Source organism: Geotrypetes seraphini, chromosome 12 (genome assembly GCF_902459505.1).
Source record: "Geotrypetes seraphini chromosome 12, aGeoSer1.1, whole genome shotgun sequence".
NCBI lineage: Eukaryota > Metazoa > Chordata > Amphibia > Gymnophiona > Dermophiidae > Geotrypetes > Geotrypetes seraphini.
The window spans coordinates 109,269,526-109,290,944 of NC_047095.1; the positions used below are offsets into that span (position 1 = coordinate 109,269,526).

General features: G+C 40.6%; 1 protein-coding gene across 1 annotated transcript in view; it reads right to left on the reverse strand.

The window, feature by feature from the left end:
* Positions 1-21,419, reverse strand: part of LOC117346282 (vomeronasal type-2 receptor 26-like) — a 28,510-nt gene that overhangs the window by 6,904 nt on the left and 187 nt on the right. The window contains exons 2-4 of the mRNA XM_033915683.1: positions 21,125-21,416; positions 11,503-11,730; positions 1,848-1,974 (exon numbers count right to left, since the gene is read on the reverse strand). Coding sequence (XP_033771574.1) covers positions 1,848-1,974; positions 11,503-11,730; positions 21,125-21,416 — 647 coding nt within the window. The remainder of the gene's footprint in view (positions 1-1,847; positions 1,975-11,502; positions 11,731-21,124; positions 21,417-21,419) is intronic.

Here is a 21,419-nt window from a genome sequence, read left to right on the forward strand (position 1 = left end):
TTAAGATGAATGGGGGGATGATCTCTGATTGGAAGCCATTTAAATTGACTCTTTGGAAGAGGCGTTCAATCTCAGATAATGAAGGAAGATTGAAAGTAGAACATTTAGCGAGAGGTAAATAGTAGTCAGCTGGAACACTAGGGGGATCTATAGATGAAGTAAGGTCAAATTTTTTTTGTATGTTACAACTCTTTTTGCAAAAGTAGTCAGTCTTAAGGCTAATGCCTTGTTTCTGAGAGATAGGGGCAATGGACTTCAGAATAGAATAAAGTATAGAAGGGTTTTTTGCTTTTAGGATTTTAGTAGAATAGTAGTTTCTTTTAGCACAATTAATTTTCATCTTGTAATAGGAATTGTGTTCTTTATAAAATTTTAGGTTTGTAAGTGATTTATTTGATGCAATTTTTTCACACAATAATGCCATACAAAATCGGCAGCCTCAGGATCACATTATGCTCCGTTTATTTCTTGTGTCTTTTTCTTTAACTTCTCACAGCTAACCAGCTGTCTCAAGAGAGCAAACCCCACAAGGTACTCTAAATTGTAGTCTGTGCCAGACAGGTGTACATGTGTACAGTTGAGGCTCCTCTAAACACAGAAAACCTGGGGAGGCGTGGGAAGTGGGGGGAGGGACTCGACCCTTTCAAGTGTGGCACCCCTGAGGTCAGTAGGACCTGCAAGAGGATCCCCCAAGCTCTGTCTAGACAACAAAAGGAACAAGTTAAATTCCCTAACCAGATCCAAAAGGCCCTATGGGAGTGGCCTAAGGGATCTGGCCAATTGGAATCTTAGTCCAATCCCAGCACATCCCAGAATGCACTGGGAGAAAGGCCTTAAGTGCCTGGGCCAATCAGGGCCTTAGGCCCTTCCCCGATACATCCCACAATGCACTGGGAAGGGGTAGGCGTTATTCAGTGAAGGTGGGCCTGCCAGCCGGAGGAAGCATCCGTCCATCTGGTCAACTTAAAACAAGGTACTTTGGGGTCCGGGAGAGTTTGGAGGGGTCAGGGGGCATGTCCTTTGGGGGGTCCAGCAGGAGTGACTGGGCATCCCTCATGCCAACGATCTTTATGGGGGGAGGGTCCAGCAGGAGAGCATCTATCCTGCCAACGATCTTTGTGGGAGGTGGGGGGTTCTGGCAGGATGGATTGGCCACCTCTCCTCCTGATTATCTTTGTGGGGGTTGGGGTTGGGGAGTCCAGCAGGAGGATTGGGCATCCCTCCTGCCGATGGATGTGTTAGTGGGGGGCAGTAGGAGGAATTGGGCATTCAGGGGTTCCAGCATGAAGGACTGGCCCCTCCCACATCTAAAAAGTTTTGTTCTGGTCATTTGGGATTTGGACAAATTTTTGCTCTGGAATGTGATATAAAGATAGACATAGTGGCAGTCTGGGCGATTAAACGCCTGGACGTACAGGTAGATGATTTTTGAAAAGAAACCCATTTTGAACATACTTTTCAAGAATGGTCATTTTCCTGCTGACAACTTTGGGCGACTAGCAACTTAGGCCAAAAACTAACTTAAACTTTTTTTTTTTAACTGTTATGCCCCTCCATGTATTTATGCTTTTCAATGATTCCTTACATCTTACACACTAGGAGTGTGATTAGTTCTGCTAATGGTATCCAGCTAGGGCATGTGAAAACCCATTTTACATAGACCACTGAGATTGCAAGTTAGATGTCCAGATCAGGACCTTCTCAATTCTGGTGAAGTTTTTGAAAAGGCAAGAGTGAAAATCCATTTGCTGGCTTATGTTGGATCTTCAAAAAAAGACCGAATATAAGCCTGATAGTAAATAAAAAGTGCCCAAGATCATGACACATTATAACATGAAATCTCTCACCAGTGTGGATGGAGACCTCTCCCTCTGGACAGGGGATACAGTCATAGCAGCAGATGGGCTCTCCTTCCCTGGTTGATTTCCTGAACCCAGGAAGGCAACTCAGGCTACATCTGGACTGTGGCGGTATCTAATGATTGAGAAAAAAAAAATCTGAATTACTTGAGACAACCCTGGGTTATGACTTTTCAAATAGGATGCTACTTTTCTGTCTAAAACTGAGCCAGTTTTGCCCAATAAGTTTTCTTCTCATTAACAAGCTACTCAGTAGAATATGGGGATGAATAGGAGCTCTGTTTTGATATGAAATAAGTTTGACTTGAAACCAGTCATTCAGGATGATTGGAGAATGTCTTGAGTAATGTTCCTGTGCAGGTCACCCTTAATAGTTTGAACTGGTTGCTGGTCTCCAAACAGCGATAAGTTGGGTTATATTGAAATGTTGACAAAGTTGAAACTGGTTGCAGTCTTAGTTAACATATATGTCTCTAGAAGATCAGACTAAGATTTGTAGTCACCCAATGGAAAATTTTACATTGGGTACAAACTGTTGCTGATAGTGTATTGAATTTGAAGCAAGCTTGCACTAACCTATAACAAGTTTGTTAATGATGAATTGCAAAATGGGTAATCTGGGAAAAGAATCTTTAACAAATAGTAAGCTTCAATATCAAACAACAGGCTTCAAAATGAACCCTTATTAGACTAAGAAGCCCCACTCATATCTCTGGCTCACTTTTATTTTTCTATTTTTTTTTATTTTTTATTTAAATGTAACAATTATAATACATACAGTATACTTTTAATAATTGGGAAAAACAGGACAATGAAAAAATTCCACAGTACTGTGAGTATTTACAGGATTGGATTGTGCCATATGTCCCATCTAGGTAACCTATCAACTAGTTCAAAACTGCGAGGAACGACTTATTTAGTACCTCTCTGCTACTAAGATCAGAGATGCAAACTTAAACTAGCCGTGTGTGCCGCTGATTAACTGTGATGTGGATGCCTTCTCTGCTCCAGTTTTACTGAAAGGGCAGATGTTTGGCTCATCAGGAGAACAAACGATACAGCCTTGAAAAGTGCAGCCAGTTTTTATTTGTACTAGAGAATGACACGGGGAAAAATTCTGTCTCCGTCACCGTCCTGTCCCCGGACCACCATCCTCTGCATCGCCCTGTCCCTGCTGCTCCTTTCACCGCCCCGTCCCCGTCTCTGCCATCCCCTTCACCGCCCCGTTACCGTCCCCGCTGTCTCTTTCACCACCCCATCCCCATCCCCGTCTTCAGCGTCTTCTCTCCATCCTCCCACCCCCAGCACCCTACACGCGGTCCAGCAGCTCCCTCCCGCCGGCCAGCCGTGCATTTCCCTCCCTCCCTCCTTTTCCCTTACCTTTTCTTCTTGAAACTGGCAAGTTCTATAAGGCTACGAGCTGTATTACAGCTGGAGCCTTGAAATTGCGTCGGGTTGCCTGCTTGAAAAGTCTCCTCCGATGCAACCGGAAACAGGAAGTTGCATCAGAGGAGACTTTTTCCAGCAGGCAAGGCAACGCGACTTCAAGGCTACGGCTGTAATACAGCTCATAGCCTTATATAAATCGCCAGTTTCAAGAAGAAAAGGTAAGGGAAAAGGAGGGAGGGAGATGCATGGACGGCCGGTGGGAGAGAGTAGGCTGTCGGATCGAACGCTCGTTTACCGCGCATTCACTACTTGTTCACCGCCCCATGCTACCATTCACTGCTCCACGGGGTGGTGAATGGCCTTGTCCCCGAACTCGCGGTGACTTTTTTTGTTCACCGTTTTGGCAGGTTACCCGCGGGTAACAGCCATCATGTCATTCTCTAATTTGTATCTTTTGGTTCTATACTGCTACGTTAGTCTGAGGCTTTTTCTCCCTCTTTTTGGGTGCATGCTGGGTTTGAAGAGGGGGGTACCTCGGTGCCACGATCACACATTTTGAATCATTATATGAACATATTATATGTTGTGCGTCCTCATATAATTTGTTAACACGTGTATATTTAAATGTCATGTATTTTTAAATTATGAATATAATGTTGTAAGCTGCCCTGTATAAAGATGGAATATAAATAATAAACAGTAAACTATAAAGCTATTCAGAGTTTGCAGTTAAATGAAGAACTGTTAGAACAGTGTATCGCAAACTGTGCCACGGCACACTAGTGTGCATCCTGAGATTTCAGATGTGCCACAACACACTGGGGAGGAGGAGAGGCGCTGGCTGATTGCCTACAGCAGGGGTCTCCAAAGTCCCTCCCTGAGGGCCGAATGCAGTCAGATTTTCAGGATTTCCCCAATGAATATTGTAGAGTGGCCGGCCCTCAAGGCTTGCGGTAACCAGCCCACGCTTAAAATATTCTCCCCAGCGTGCTTCCCCAAGAGGGAGGAAGACCCTGTTGTGAATAAACTTATCCTCTGTGAATAAAACAGAATGGCCTCACACAGGTAAGTAATGAAATCAAGAAATCAAATTTATTGTTCAACTGAACAGGTCCAAACAAAAATGTATCAAAAGAAAATGTACTCCAAAGATCTTGGTCATAATCATGAAAATAAAATATACTGTAATTACCAGCCCTTTCTGGATAACTTTTCCAAAGTTCTTTCATCAATGTCCCAGGTATCACAGAGTCTCCGGCAGTCCTTGACTCTCTCAAAGTCTTCCTTGTAAATTGCCAAATAAACTATGTCACACTGCAATGTGCAGCACTGCCCTTTTAAAAGTAGTGGCAGCAGGCTGGCGGATTCGCCAAAGCGGCTCCTTGTTACCAAGAGCAAAATAATCTGCAAATCTTCCACTATGGTGTTGGGCAAATTCTGCCCCAGCTTTCAGGATATTCACCTCTTATGAAAAGAAATTGCTGAAGTTCTTTTCACAGCAGCCATCTTGGCAAACAAAAAAAAAAACTTCTCATATAAGCAAACACTTTGCTAGCATACATTCCTTTAGCTAGCAGGCTCAAGGAAAATCCTTATGCCCAGCAGAAATGGAAACATTCAAAACTTAACTCAAAAAGCAATTCCAAACTAATTGATATCCATTTCCTCAAATAGTCCCACCTCTGGTAAAGTACTGCAATCCATAGCTTCACATTCTGGGTTTACCAGGGTTGTTCCTTCTGGTTCAGAGTCCAGCATTTCAATGTCGTTTGGCTCTGGGGGGACTTGGAGACTCCTTCCACCTGAGAGCTTCTCCTCTGTCTCCCTTCCTCCTGGTCAGCCAGCTCTCCAAATGCTGCCAAGCTGCTGTACCACGCCCAGCCCTACTCAGGGGCTGAACTTCCTTCCGCTGAGGCTGCCTTCTCCCCTGTTTAGCCAGCTTCTCACAAAATGGAGGATTTAAAGGGGCCCTGCCAGATTTCACCAGGCTGTGTTCTGCAGCAGGTCTGAACACAGCCTGTGCTTCCTGTTCCTGTTCCTGCCTATCAGGGACACAGTGATTAGCCCGGACCAGTTTCAGGGGATGTTTGCTCCGGGGTTTAACTGGCACAAGGCCGGCATTGGGTTCGGGTTTGTGACAATATGCATTGAAAGCAATGCATGCACATAGATCTCATGCATATTCATTGGGGAAATCATGAAAACCTGACTGGATTCGGCCCTCAAGGAGGGACTTTGGAGACCCCTGGCCTACAAGATATGCCTCTCATGGCGAGAGGCATGTCCTTTAGGCAATCAGCTGGCGCCAGCGCCTCTCCTTCTCTCTGACCCTCTTCCCTGCTGGTACCCCTACTGGCAGCTCAGGGCCCATCTGGAAGGCCTTCGCACATGTGTGGACATCAATGTGATGACACCGCGCAGGCACATGATGTCATCATGGTGATGTCCGCGCTCTTCCGGATCAAGGTTCAAGTTTATTTAAAATTTCTTATACCGCTCGATTGGACTTCTGAGCGGTGTACGATAATAAAAATAGTGAACATCGTACATCTGCAAAAAAAAAAAAAAAAAGGTTAAAAACTAAACATGTGACATAGTAACATAGATTACAACAGTTAAAGAACCGAATGGTCCATCTAGTCTGCCCAACCTGATTCAATCTAAAAATTTGTTGGGGTGTTTTTTTTCTTCTTCTTCCTAGCTCTTTCTGGACATGAATCCAAAGCTCTGCCCGGTACTGTTCTTAGTTTCCAACTATTGAAGTCTCCGTCAAAGCTCACCCCAGTCCATCTACACCCTCCCAGCCATCGAAGCCCTCCCCAGCCCATCCTCCCCCAAACGGCCATATACAGACACAGACCGTGCAAGTCTGCCCAGTACTGGCCTTAGTTCTTCAATATTTACTATTATTTTCTGATTCTAGATCCTCTGTGTTCATGCCACGCTTTTTTGAACTCTGTCACCGTTTTCCTCTCCACCACCTCTCTCGGGAGCGCATTCCAGGCATCCACCACCCTCTCCCTAAAGAAGAATTTCATTACATTGCTCTTGAGTCTATTACCCCTCAACCTCAAATTATGTCCTCTGGTTTTACTATTTTCCTTTCTCTGGAAAAGATTTTGTTCTATGTTAAAAAGTATACGCAGTTAATCTGGGTGGCCACTAACAGTGGGCGACATCAAAGCCTGTAATTGAAATTGAAAAAGGGAGTTGGAATGGGGGTGTGTGGAAAGGAGTGAAGGAGATAGTAACAAGGAATCGATTTGATTGGAGGGTAATAGGAGTGTGGGATTGAGGGAAAAAAGAAAAGGGGTGGAGCTATAGATGGGGAAAGAAAGAAAGAAATTGGCGGGCAAAATAAAAAAGCAAGGGAGGAGAGTAAAGGGATTCAAGTTTTCCCTCCCTCCCACCGCTTCAGGATGTAAAGAGGAGAGGGGTGAAAGATAAGCGGTGCTTGGGAATGGGGGGGTGTCAGTCACAGCTAGTAGGTTGGGGGGGGGCCTAATGGCAGAGCCTTTATTAGAGGCAGATTGAATGGGAAGACCAATGATGGTGAATTGTAAATATGTCCTCGTGGGCGACACCGCCATGAGTTGAGGTGGCTTGATGACACCGTAAGTCACCGGGAGTTACAGGAAAGTTTGGGATAAGGGAACTAGTATCGATACTGATTAGCTCTTGGACGTAAATCCTATATGGTTAAGTGTGGAGTTTGGCTATGATTGTAAAAGTTTTTGAAATTAATGCTTGGAAATAATATGAAATAAAGCTGCGGCCAATATTTGCCTAAATGAACGATATCATGGTTATTATTTGAAATGGGGAAAAATGTATTTTTGCAATGGCTGATGTATGAGTTCCATTGTTATAACTTTTAAGTATTTGAACGTCTGAATCATATCTCCTCTGTCCCTCTTTTCCTCTAAGGTATACATATTCAGGGTTTCCAGTCTCCTCATACATCTTTTGGCGTAAACCTCCTATCAATTTTGTGACAACTGGGGAAGTTATTAAATAAAAGACTACAATGAAAGGCAAAAGTTTGAGAAAAAGAGAACAAATAAGGGGCAAACAATAGGTGGGGGAAGTAAATTTTCAGGTAAAGGAAAAATAATTGAGTTTAGTGTGCCGTAGCTTGACAAAGTTGGTGCAACACTGTGGTAGAACAACAGACAATGATTCTTTCTCTGCAATTGGACAGTACGATGATGATAATGACGATGAAGATGCAAGAGATGCATTTGACCATCACTGCTTCAAATACAGATCACAATGACGATGCTGATGATAGAGATTCCCTTGGTCAATATCTGTAGACCTAGTTAAAAGACACCAGTAGCATTGCAGCCTGGCCTGAGATGAAGGGACCTTTTACTCAGACTGAGCAATCCACTTCCTGCCTGTTCAGTTCTTGAACGTATTTTAGCCTTGCTGCTACAATAATGATTCACAAGCTAACACGTATGCGTGAAAGTCCTTTACAAAAATTAGGCCCTTTTACTAAGGTGTGCTAACTGATTAGCGCACACTAAACGATTTAGTGCGCGCTAAACGCTAACGCGTGCATGTTAGTCTATGGCCACGTTAGCGTTTAGCACATGCTAATTCGATTAGCACGTGCTAATTGGTTAGCGCACCTTAGTAAAAGAGGGGGTTCGTTTTTCTTAAAGTTGTTGGGATAAAAATAGATTAACAGTAATTGCATTTATTGTAATTGCAGTACTTTTACTTTTTACTCAAAAAGTATTATATAAGCTATATTTTCACTGTACTTTTACTTAAGCATGAAAAATACATTAATTTTTACTTTGCCTTGAGTACTTTGAACAAAACTGACTTGCGGTATCTGCTCAGCAGAGGGCACTAATCAATTCTCCTACAGTTCGACATATCATCTGTATTTGACTCTGTTGATCATGTGTCCAACTGAGTAGACTCAGCAAAATGGGTCTGACTGGAACTGTCCTTAACTGGTTCAACAAGTTCCTGACAAGAGAGTACAGTGTATGGAAGGAAGGCACCTTCTCCCAGAGCTGAAAAGCAGCCTGTGGGGTTCCTCAGGGGTCCCCTCTCTCACCGGTGCTATTCAACATCTTTATGAGCACCTTTGGAAACCTCATCTTCACCGATGACGAATGTCTGCTTTCCTATGCAGATGATATATTCCTCCTAATCTCACTTCACACTGATGCTAAGGAGTCATCTAATAAGATATCCAAAGGCAATGAAAAAAATCTACTCCTGGGCACTCGCCAACAAATTAAAACTAAACACTACCAAAACCAAACTTATCTGGCTCCACACTGACACACAGTCAACACCCATGACCCTAACGCTGCCCTCTGGTGCAGCACTAAACATTGAAAAGACTTCCAAGGTTCTTGGTATCTTATTCAACTCCACACTTTCCTATGGACCCCAATTATCCATCCTCTGGGGAAAAAATACTTTCTACAGCTTAGAGCAACTAAGGCTGATCAAACCTTACTTTTATAAGAACCACTTTGCAAGTCTAGTAGAGATCTTAGACCTAGCACAGCTCGACTATTGCAATTCTCTCTATGAAGGCATAACCTCCTCCCAAATGTACAAACACCAATTGATCCAGAACACTGCCATCAGGCTAATTTTTTGCCTAAAGAGGTACAACTCCATCTCTGCATACTCATATGAACTTCACTGGCTACCAGTAAATGCCCGGATCCTGTTTAAACTTTCCTGCAGTGTACACCATGAACTAACTGCCAATTCACTGGAGCAGATAACCCACCAATTCTCCACTTCCCTTTTCCTCTCAACCAGGATAAGAAACATCCACCAGCTGATCATCCCCACCTCCAAGGGAGTGAAATACAAGTGGATATTCAACGCCCTCTTCACGTATGTCACTACGAGAACCTGGAGCACCCTTCCAGTACTCATAAGGACTGAACAGAACTACTTTGCCTTCAGGAGAAGATTGAAAACTGGAATGCTCTTCCGGAGTCTGTTATAGAGGAAAACACCCTCTAGGAATTCAAGACAAAGTTGGTCAAGTTCCTACTAAACTGGAATGTACACAGATGTGGTTGGACTCATTTAGAGCGTGAGTGGACTACTGGGCAGGATGGACCACCGGTCTGACCCAGCAGCGGCAATTCTTATGTACCTATTTGATAAATTAATTTAAATCAGAGCCTCTGCAACCTCTTCTAATAATGTAACCCTCCTACACAATGCTTTTTTTTTTTTTTTGCAACTCCTTCTTATGACAGTTCTACCTTTTCTCGGTGATGTTGCATAAGCTTCTTATCTTATAATTTGCACTAAATCTATTATGGAGAAGTACGATTAAAACATTTTGATTAGATTAGACTTTTAGGTGATGTCTTTGCAGCCTACTCTTCTACTTCCAAGACTGAATATTTGCATAATGGATCTGGCATGATGACTCTCTTTAATGGAGTCAATTCATTTTGCCCTCACCATTGGTTGATTTCTATATGACCTCTATTTCTTTTATCATTAAGGTAACACATTTTCCCAATGAGACTTCCATTCAGGTACACTAGGTGTTTTTTTTATTTAAACTGCTTGCCTTGTCAAATAAATATATTTTGGCCATGTATGTAATCATATAACCCAAATTTATCTTGATATCTGAAGGACTCATGTGGAACCTAATCAATTAACACTTAATTAGCATTAGTTATGAATTATAGCTTTCCTTATGTCCTTTTATATAAAATGGGCCCTTAACTTTCAACTCAAAAGAGGGCAAATCAGTGATGAGTCAAAACCGTGCAAGACAATCGTGCGCAAGACGTCAGCGCACTGGATTAAAACACTAGTTTAAAGCATTCTGAGAGGGTGTGTGTGGAGGGGAGCCCTTCCCCACTTTACTTAGAACTTTTGGCACCCCTGTTGGGGGGGGCCTCACCATTACAGAGAAAAATGTAATTTTTCCCTAAAAAAGAGGGGAAAAGGCTGTTTCCTCTATAATGGGGGGTTCCTCCCAACACTCCCTCCCCCAACGGGAATGCCAACAGTTCTAAGTATAGTAGGGGGTTCCCCCCATGCCCCCTCAGAGCACTTTAAAATAGTGTTTTAATCCAGCGCACTGATGTCCTAAATGCAATTGTCTGCCCGGCATTGTCCACGTGTGATTGTCTTGCACGGTTTAGTCTATGTACAGGGCAAATCCATGGGAGGGGCATGGTGGGTCAGGAAATTCCCCCAAATTAGGCTCTATGGCCCAAATTTTCTAAACGGTGCCATTGTTGGTGGTCGCCTTCAGTGGCATAGTAAGGGTGAGCAACACCAGGGGTGGAGGCGCCCCTCCCCCACCCCCACCCCGCTGATAGGCATGCATCCCCCCCTCCCTTCTCATACCTTTTTAACTTTTCCGGCTTGAGCAGTATGCCCACGTCATTGTTGGATCGCCCTTTGATGTCACTTCCTAGACATGGGTCCCGAAAGCGATGTCAGAGAGAGCACCAATGCCGATATGGGCAGCAACCTCATGCCGAGGTACAGGGTAAGGTAACAGGTGCATGCACGTAACAAAGAGAGAAGCGTGGGCTGTGGAGAGAAGGAGGGGTGTTGTGCCTTTATGAAAACCACGCCTGGGGTAGACTACCCCTGCACCCCCTTACTATGCCACTGACCACCTTAAATGTGGCCACCGATCATGAGTTAATCACACAGTGACACCGTTTTGAGAATTCTGACTCTGGCAAAGGTAGGCATCAGAAATATAGGCCAGGGTATTCAAGGCCTACATCTCCAGAGCCTAACTTTGCCATGAATTGCATCTCCGGAGGCACGTGCCAACACTTAATGCCATGTCCAGTGGCATTTGGCATCAGTAGGCATCTCTGGAGGTGAAATTCCAGTGCTGTTTTTTTAGGTACCCTGAATTTTTTTGTACCATTTTAAATGGCATTTCCCTCATAACTTAGGCGCTGGCAGGGTGCCTACCGGTGCCTAATATAAGGCACCATTTCGAAAATTCCCCGCTATGTTATTATAATACTAGGATTGCTGTGCCATTAGTTAGGCACAAGGATTTACCCCAGGTTTCGGCAGACAGACATCCTGTTGCCTGAAGTTGGGCATGAGAATCTGCTCAAAGCATTATTCTGTAAAGGGTGCAATACCCTGGTTTAGCCTGGATCTTTCCGGCACCTAATGTTGTGTGTCATTTACTGAACCTCTCTCAACGTGTGCATGGTTCAGTGTTTTCCATCTTGTCTTTGTATCATTTAAATCTGACCTCCGTGAATGTACTTTCCCACATGATCACTTCCTCATAGACGATAAATTCCTGCCCTGGTGGAGCATAAGGGTTATAACTTCCAACAATTTCATTACTCCTTGTACCATCAGATAGGTAGATTGTGTTCATAATATTATATCCAATGGTAAGATCACCATTCTCATCCCAAAAGATGTCTTCATTTAGAATGTTCTTAAAGTGGAGTTTCTTCAGATAATGATTTAACTAATAAGAGAAATAATTTTATTAGTGAAGATAACTGCAGAGTTACTTTTTTATTTTTTACTACCTCCAAGCACGAATGAGCTGCTCTGATTTTAGGGTGGAGCTTATTTTTGAAGTTGGTAAAATTGACTTTTTTTTACCTCATAATTTTGTTTCTATATTTGAAATTGGTGAACATGTATTGGCAGCTCAACAACACTGATGTCCTAAAGGCATCAGAAAGTAATAATTATGAAATTTGAATCAAGTATTCTTGAATATGGGCAGTTGTGAACTAAGGGGTCCTTTTACGAAGGACACTTAAATTAGGTGGCCAATATTTTATAAAGTATAGGGGAACAATAAACTGAATGGGTAACTGCATCCCATATCACCCACTAAGCTTAAATCATTAATCATCAGCTGATGCAATAACACATGTTACAACATTTTGGCAGAAATCAAGGATCCTAATAACAGACTCATATAACTGGCAAAGTAAACGAGAATGAACATCTGATTAGTGGTGTTTGCTTAAACGTAAAACATAAAATCAATTTCTAGACCACATAACCTCACAGTTCTATGTGGTTTACAAAAGACTAAAAATATATAACAATTGGAATGAGAATGAAATTAATTACCCAAGAACTTAGAAAACAAATAGGTTTTCAAGTGTCTCCTAAATTCCAGATAGGAAAATGAAATAGTAAACAGTTGCTTGAAATCTTTATCCTAAATAGCAGCCTGATAAGAAAGCATACGTTCATGATATCTTTTAAACTTGCAGCCCCTGCCTGATGGATAAACAAATAAGGCATGAGTTTTGCAAGAGAGTTCTTGTGTAGAAGCTGAAAATAAATCCATCAAGTAAAGTGGAGGTTGGCCCATAAGAACATAAGAGTTGCTGCTGCTGGATCAGACCGATGGTCCATCCTGCCTGGGACACCGCTCACGCGGTAGCCCCCAGATCAAAGACCAGTGCTCTAAATGAGTCCAGCCTCACCTGCATACGTCCCAGTTTAGCAGGAACTTGTCCATCTTAGTCTTGAAACCCAGGAGGGAGTTTTCCCCTACAACAGAAACCAGAAGGGCATTCCAGCTCTCCACTACTCTCTGTGTGAAGAAGAACTTCCTTATGTTTGTATGGAATCTATCCCCTTTCAATTTTAAAGAGTGCCCTCTCGTTCTCCCTGCCTTGGAGAGTGCGAACAGTCTGTCCTTATCTACTAAATCTATTCCCTTCAGTATTTTGAATGTTTTGATCATGTCTTCTCTCAGTCTTCTCTTTTCAAGGGAGAAGAGGCCCAGTTTCTCCAATCTCTCACTGGCAACTCCTCCAGCCCCTTAACCATTTTAGTTGCTCTTCTCTGGACCCTTTCGAGTAGTACCGTGTCCTTCTTCATGTACGGTGACCAGTGCTGGACACAGTACTCCAGGTGAGGGCGCACCATGGCTCGGTATAGTAGCATGATAACCTTCTCCGGTCAGGACTCTTTAATAAATACCCCAACTAAAAGACAATACGTGTCTCAAGCAGTAACCAATGTAATTCTTGAAACAACGGCGTGACATGATCGTACTTATTCAGTCCAAATATAAGTCTAGCTGTGGTATTCTGAATAACTTGCAGCTGAAAGATAGTTGTTGTTTTTTTACACCTGCCAAGTAAAGACGAACAAAGTGTGGCAGTCTGTAACTCAGCAAGCCAGAGAGACTGTGTATGTCTCCAAGCCTGATAATCTCTTTTACATTGCTCATACCATCGCTCTCAGCGTGATGACAATTGCTAAGATAAGGAGTTCTTGCCCGTTCAACATGATAAGAGAAGAAGACGATCAATGGCTGGAATTCTTGCAACACCGACTAGAAAAAAAAAAGCATTAGGAGAGAGACAGGAGCAGAATCTTGTAAGATGTCATTGGAAGATTTGCAAAGAAGAAAAACTGAAACAACAATCTAGGAACTGACTTTTGCCACTCAGGAAGGTCAGGCATACAAACAGGTGGTGTCTGGTCATATGGATTTGAAAAGGGATTTGGGGCACTATGGAGGGGGAGGGGGAAGGCGCAGGTAGGAAAGAAGAGAGTGGACTTAGAAGTCTTCTAGGTAGGCCTATGCAGGTTAGAACAAGGATAAGAAATTGGGAGGTAGTCAAGGATATGTAGGGGTAATGGTAGCTATGGCTAGGAATGAGAGGAAGTCAAGTGGGTGGAGACTAAGACCTTGTCAAAGTGGATTATGAGGTGGGGTATGTAAAACCGATTTGAAAGGCTGAAATAAGACGATGGCCCTCTTTTACTAAGGTGTGCTAATTGATTTAGCGTGCACTAAATACTAGCACGTACATGTTAGTCTATGGACGCGTTAGCGTTTAACGTGCGCTAATCAATTAGCACACCTTAGTAAAAGTGATGGTATGGATAGCTACAAGATAAGTTTTTTGTTTGAGGATTCGATTTAGAATGTGTTTTCTTTTTCTGTGCTCAATTTTGAGGATATTTGGTACTCATTATGGCTGTATTGGGCAGTAATTACATTACATGAGTATTTATGGATTGCTAATATGCCCCAAAAATTCAATGTGATTTACAGTTTAGAAGAGCCTGGTCAGTCCGAGATAAGGGTGTCTACCTCTTAAAACTGATCATGCCTAACTCCTATCTACCTAAGAGATACATTTGGGCTGCCCAGGAGTTTTTATATACAATATTTTGTAAAATAGCCTTTAATACTGTCTTCTTCTCTATTCTGTTTTAGTCTCCATGATAAATGAAGACCTGAAGATATTACACTCAGAGTACTCAAACGGTATCAGCAATGGTGAGAAATGGAGCAGAAATGGTCCATATGAGATGCTTAGATCAGATCTGAGGTTTGTCAGCTAATCTTAGATAGAGACAAACAGAAAGATCTCAACTGAAGTGTGTCACAAAGGAAAATAATCAAATAATAATAATAATTTTATTCTTTAATTTTTATTGAATTTAACATACTTTACAAGTATAACTACTTGGTTAAGAAATACAGAATCATGTTCCAAAAGAACACCTATTGAGATTTTTTTAAAAATTCCTGCTAGAATGTTTGAATTTTCCGCAAGATCAGATTCCGCCCCTAAATAAAGTATACTTTTTACCTATTTCAAAAAGAAATTCTGATATACCTAAGGGTGAGAACTTGATCTCTCATAAAGGCTTGCAAAATCTTACGGCAATATTAAGGAATCATCTATGAAAGTTAAAGAAAGAGGAACTTTAATTGTTAACTTTATCTTTGAACAAGATCTTAATGCAGTTATGAGGTTATTCTTTAAAAAGTCTGGATCACTTTTTTGTAGTCAACGTTTTTGGTTATACCATGATGTAATTAGAATAACCCAGGAAAGATGAAAAATGTTTTTGGGCATGAGAGAAGAGACAAGGAAGATAGGTGCTACTTTCTTGCTAGCTTATCCATGCAAATGTGTTATTAAGTTTAGGGGTCTGAAATATGTGTTCTTTACACCAGATCATTTACGTTCCTTTTTAGATCTCAAGGGTTTATCTAGTGGAGGAAGTGTAGCTTAAAGGAAATGCTGGGTTGTAGCGTTTAAGTCTTAACCTTTTTATTTGTATTATTGTAATATTACTCCCTATAATATCTTTGTTTTTCTTTTTTCCTCCTTCTAATTGAGGTCTAAGGAAGAGTTAAGTTTCATATATTTATTTATTTTAAAAAATTTTATTCTTTTATACCGCCATAACCAAAAGTTCTAGGCAGTTTACACTAAAAAGAGCTGAACTATCAGTGAAATACAATAATGCAGTAAAAAAATACAAATATTTGTAAAATAGAATTTCAATAATAAAACTCTCATTAAGTAATAAACTTATCGAACAAAGTAGTCTTAATTAATTTCCGAAAACAGCAATAAGATAACATAGCTTGCTGAATACATTTACCTAACCAGGATTGTTGCTTACCAGCTTGAAATGCTAGGGTTCTATCTAAGAAGGTCTTATATCTACACCCATTAATTTTTGGATAAGCAAATTAGTAGAAGTTTCTAGTTTCTCTTGATGGTCTATGCAATACAAAAAGAGGAAAAAGGTAAGCTGGAGACAATCCCGATATCTGCTTAAAGCAGATACAGGAAAATTTGAATAATACTCTTGCCTCCAAAGGCAGCCAATGAAGTAAACGATAATATGGTCATTCTTTTTTAAACCAAAACTCAATCAAACAGCTGTATTCTGAATTATCCTTAATTTCCTTAGAATTTTTTTTGTGCTCCTAAATAGATGATGTTACAATAGTCAAAAATAGATAAAACTAATTTTTGAACCAATAGTCTGAACGATAAAGGATCAAAATATTTTTTTATGGTTCTTAATTTCCACATTGTAAAAAAGCATTTTTGTACCACTAAGTTCGTGTGTTCTGCTGGTGTTAAAAGTCGGTCTAGTGTGACTCCCAGAATTTTGATAGATTTAATAATCGGGTAGTCATGACCATTAAGATGAAGCAATGAGTTTGTTATTTTGTCGTTGGGATTAGCCAAGGAAAGTTTGGTCTTTTCCGTATTGAGTTTCAGTTTGAAATTAATTGTTCACTATTCTATCTGAGTCATAATAGAAGATATCTGGTTTAAAATTTCAGTAGTAAAATTATTTAGAGGGATTAAAATAGAAATGTCATCTGCATATATATAAAAATTTATATTTAAACTCTGTAATAAATGTTGTAAAGGGGAAATGTAGATGTTGAATAAGGTAGGTGATAGCGGAAAACCTTGGGGCACACCAGATAGGTTGCTCCATGAATGAGAATAGTTACCATCACAAATCACTTGATAAGATCTTTTCTTTAAAAACCCTTGAAACCAGTTCCAGACCCTTCCTGAAAGTCCTATTGTGTCAAAACAACTCAACAATATTTTATGATCTACTAGATCAAAGGCACTACTAAAATCTAGCTGAAGAATTAAGGCACTAGTGCCTTTGCTAAATAGACCATGAAAATAATCAAGCATTGAAGTTAAGTCGGTCTCCGTACTATATCCTCTTCTAAATCCAAACTGATGGTTATTAAGGATATTAAATTTATCCAAATAACTTACTAATTCTAAATTAACTAAACCTTCCAGTAATTTGGTAACCAAAGGAATGCTTGCTATGGGTCTGTAATTGGATTTCGTGGTAACTGATACCTTCTGATCTTTAAGAATAGGGGTAACCAAAATTTGACCCAATTCATCAGGAAACAGTTCCTTAATCAAAGAAAAAGTAGCCCATTTAAATAAATCCGCTTTAAAAGTAGATGAAGCGTTTGGAGGACAATCGTCCAGCAAACAGTTCGATTTGACATATTTATTGAACAACTTTAAAAATTGTTGCCAGTCTGTGACTTGGAAATGATCCCAGGACATATCAGTCCTTGAACCATCTTCTAAGTAACTAAGTTGTAAAGCATCATAGTTGCAAGTAGGAGATTGTAACATTGCTCTCAAATCTAAAATTTTATTATTGAAGAACTCTGCAAGAGTATCAGGAGACGGCGAGCATTCATTTTCACAGGGATATGTGTAGTCTGTAAATACCCATCCATTCTTTATCTAAAAAGCATGCACTGGGATCAACACTGGAAAAAGAAGGCTGACTTGATATTACCTTCCATGGGAAGAAATCTAAAAATCTCTCACTTTCTCCACCCCAATTGGTGTTTTCTGAAATAGAAGTGGCCATTTCTTGCAGTGCGTGTGCCAGGGCATACACAGCATTGTATACATTATAACTGTCCCCAGAATTTATGACGTCACAGTGTATGAGGTAGACAGATGTTTCATTCCTGCTGCAGGATCTCTGGATGCTCTCGGGGCACTGGTCATGACACAGGTCCTTCCACCAAATCTCTAAGAATGAATCATTTGGTAACACAACAGGATTCACCTCACGGACAAATTTGTGAAAACTTGGGATATTCGTTTTTGCCACAGAGAAAGCAAAGGCATTTCTCCTATCAGTTTGGTATGAGGGCATGAAAAAGAGTGATTCAGCTGTGATGATCCAGACCTTTCCAGATGCTTCCCAAATGATTGATTGTTTTATAAATTCTGTATATTGTCTATTACAATACAAAATAATCACTTTAGTTGAAGATGTATGGACAGTATGGTAAATTTTATACACATTTTGATTTACAAAAGAACCAGAATGTTTGAAAGTTTTTATGAATTCAATACAACCTCCATTCTGCTCAATCCCTCCTCTCAGGATCTGCACAGCCCTCAGACTGTTTTCATCATCGGATGCAATGATACCGACCCAGGTCCAGCCAAAATGCTTCAATAATTTGACTATCCCAGCACAGAGATGCAGCTCACTGGGGACAGTCCGGTAGAAACAAGGAAACTTAAATGTATCACTCATGACAAGATTCCCTGAGGTGTAACTGATCTGTTGAAAATAATAGGTTGAATTCATCACCACTTTAGTCATGAAAAGATCACATTTCATTCACATATCAAATATTATGTGCATAATTCTACTGTAAATAGCAGAAGAGAAAAAGCATGAGATGTTAAAGCCAAATCATATTCAATTGCAGAAGAGCTGCACTGAGATTTTAGGGAGAGAGAGCAGAGTAGAAGGAATCTTCCCTCTTCCCCCTTCCCCATCTCAGATGTTGCTATGACCCTGGGACCTCCCTCAAGCCTCTCAAATTTCACAGACCTTTCATTTCTTGATTTCATCATTACATTACATTACATTACATTACTGACTTCTATTCCACCTGTACCTTGCAGTTCTAAGCATATTACATCAAAAGATAACTGAACATTTCCAGGAAGAAGATTATAATTAATGGAGCTGATTACATAATTCAATTTTGAGGAGAGGTTATAAGATAAGTGGAAAAATGAGGAGAACGTCAGAAGGAGCTGGAAATTTACGAGAAAGTTGCAGAGTGGATGCTGGTTACATTGTTGAGTCTTAGGGGGATATTACAGATAGGGAGAGGGAGAGGGGAGAATAGCAAGGGGGAATGGAAAGGGGGGTTAGGATATCTGGATAAATTTTTTGAATAATAGGGTTTTGATTTCTTTTCTGAAAGTTTTGAGATCAGTTGTTGCTGTCATCAGGTTGATGATGGAGGGGTCCAATTTTTCTGCCTGTGTTGCTAGTAGGTGGTCATACATCTTTTTGCACTTAATTCCTTTGAAAGGGGGGGTAGGAGAATGGGGACTGGGTTTTCCTTTGTTTGGATGAGAGGTTCCGGTTTAGGCAGTTGTTTAGGTGGGTGGGTGCCGTTCCATTTAATGCTTTGAATAATAGGCAGTATAGTTTGAATTGTATGCGGGCTTGTATAGGTAGCCAGTGTGAATCTAGGTAGGCGTTGGTGATGTGATCAAATTTTCCAAGAGAATAGATCAGTCTAAGGGCTGTGTTCTGTATGGTCTGTAATTGTTTTATTAATTTTAGGTGGGGCAAGATAGGTAGAGGATATTGCAGTAGTCCATTAGACTTAGGACTAGGGATTGGACTATGAGTCTATATTGTTCTTTGTCGAAGAATTTTCTTATTTTGCGTAGGTTGCGCATGGTAAAAAATGCTTTTTGTGTGGTTTTGTTGATTTGAACCTGAAGGGCAGCACCTATCTATTGTTACTCGTAGGAGTTTAAGAACGGGCTGTATGGGATATTTGGTGGCATTTATTTCTAGTTCGGTTATAGAAGGGGTTTTGTCCTTTTCAAGCAATAGAAATTTTGTTTTGTCTGGGTTGAGCTTCAGTTTGTGGTCTATCATCCATTTTTCCACTGCTTCTCGATTTTTTTTTCCAGGTTGTCTGTTGTAGTAGGATCTTGTGAGTTGAAGGGGAGGAGTATGGTTATGTCATCTGCATAGCTGAATGAAGTTACTTCTAGGTTGTCTAGAATGGTACCAAAGGAGGATATGAAGAGGTTAAAGAGCATGGGTGACAGTGGTGACCCTTGAGGTATCCGCAGGGGTCAGAAGACAGGACAATCCTGTTATTTTGTCCTTCAGCTTCTAATCTGTAATTCAAGATTACCACATAATTTGAGGGTGGGTGGTGGTTTTATATATAGTACAGTAGGTTGGCTAACTCCTGGTATGTGTGTTTTATAAATGGTTTAGTAGGTGACAAACATCATAAAAACATACCCATCTCTGTCCATCCTCAATCTATGCCTGAATAGATAAAAAAGAAAACCTTAGATATATAGGAACATGGATTTGGGGAATATGCTGAACATTTTCCAGTTTCCAGTAGTTAATATCTCCCTATGCTTTCTAATGCCGCTCAGAATATAGGGAAGAATATGTTTCTTACTTTGAAACCCATGGTTTTAGCCTTGGGACAACTTTTTTTGTTTCCCTTGTAGATATGTTTTCCCAAGTTTATTGCTTTTAATCTTTCTCATAAGTGGAATTTAGATGTTTTAGGTAACGCAAACAAAAATCCAGAAGTGAACTTAACCATTTTCAAAACAACAAAACATCCATCTTTTTGTTTCAGATGGTCTCGTCCTCAGTGCATCTCTATAGTTCACTACACCACCTACCAGGCTTCTCCTGAAACCTTTCGGGGAGGTAGGGGCCAATCACCACTAGGGGAGAAAGGTGGTGACATGCCTTTTTCCCTCCTGTGGTTATTTGGTCAGTTTGAGCACCTTATTAGAACTTTAAGGAAAACAGATCTAGCCTCAAACACCTAAATTGTGCCCTGGACTTACTCTATAATATTCAATTATTGCAGAAATATATCCAACTCATAAGCCTGCCTTGTCCTACCCAAGACATGCCTCCAACACACCTCAGAGAAAAAGCATTGAAATTTGTCCAGAAAACTGGTCTCAAAAGTAGCGATTTGGAAGATGTGGTGAGAAAAACATCCATCTGCAACTTTGTCACTTTTTGAATGTTTTTCTTTTTTGAAATGAGCCCCTTAATGGAATGAGATCAAGAGAATAATTGAAGACACGGGTTTGTTAAATGATAAGTCTCAGAAGTTAGGGGTTAGGTTTACCTCTTAAAATGGATTGCATATTTTTTTCTTAAAGTGATAATGACTGTTTTCACTTCTCTCTGTACTGTAGACTTGAGATTTATTTTGGCTATATTTTTTTCTTTTCTTGTTCTGCGTTAGAATACCTGTAGGAATGGGGTTTTTTTTTGTACATGTATAATTGGTTTGCACGATGGCTGTTTGAAAAACAATAATAATAAAAAAAGGAATGGTTTTTTCTATGCTACATTATTTCATGTAGTCTTTTTTACACCTTTTGTTTCTAAATCAAAATTTCAATTCTGCTGTTTCTCATTGTTAAGTGTGAGTGGTTAATAATTTGGTTTGGTTTTTCTGAATACTAATTTCTCTGAGAGTGTGGAGTATAATTAAGATGTCTCCTGACCTGTGGGTACTGGTATATCCTAGAAAGGCTGGAAAATTCACTTGACTGCTCAGATGGAAGACCTTCAATGACAGCAGCCAATGGGCCAGATGTTTTGCAGCTGTAGTTTGGGATCCCAATTTCCATTCCTGAAAATATATTTACAGCAGCTCTATACATTAATAATAAATTGTTGTAAGGTTCAAAAATGTGGAATCCCAGTGTGAGGTTGGGTAAGAGCTCTGAGCTGTTGTTAATCTCTTCCACCGCAGACACAAAAGCCAGGAAGTTGTAATAGTTCAAGGATACAGGACTG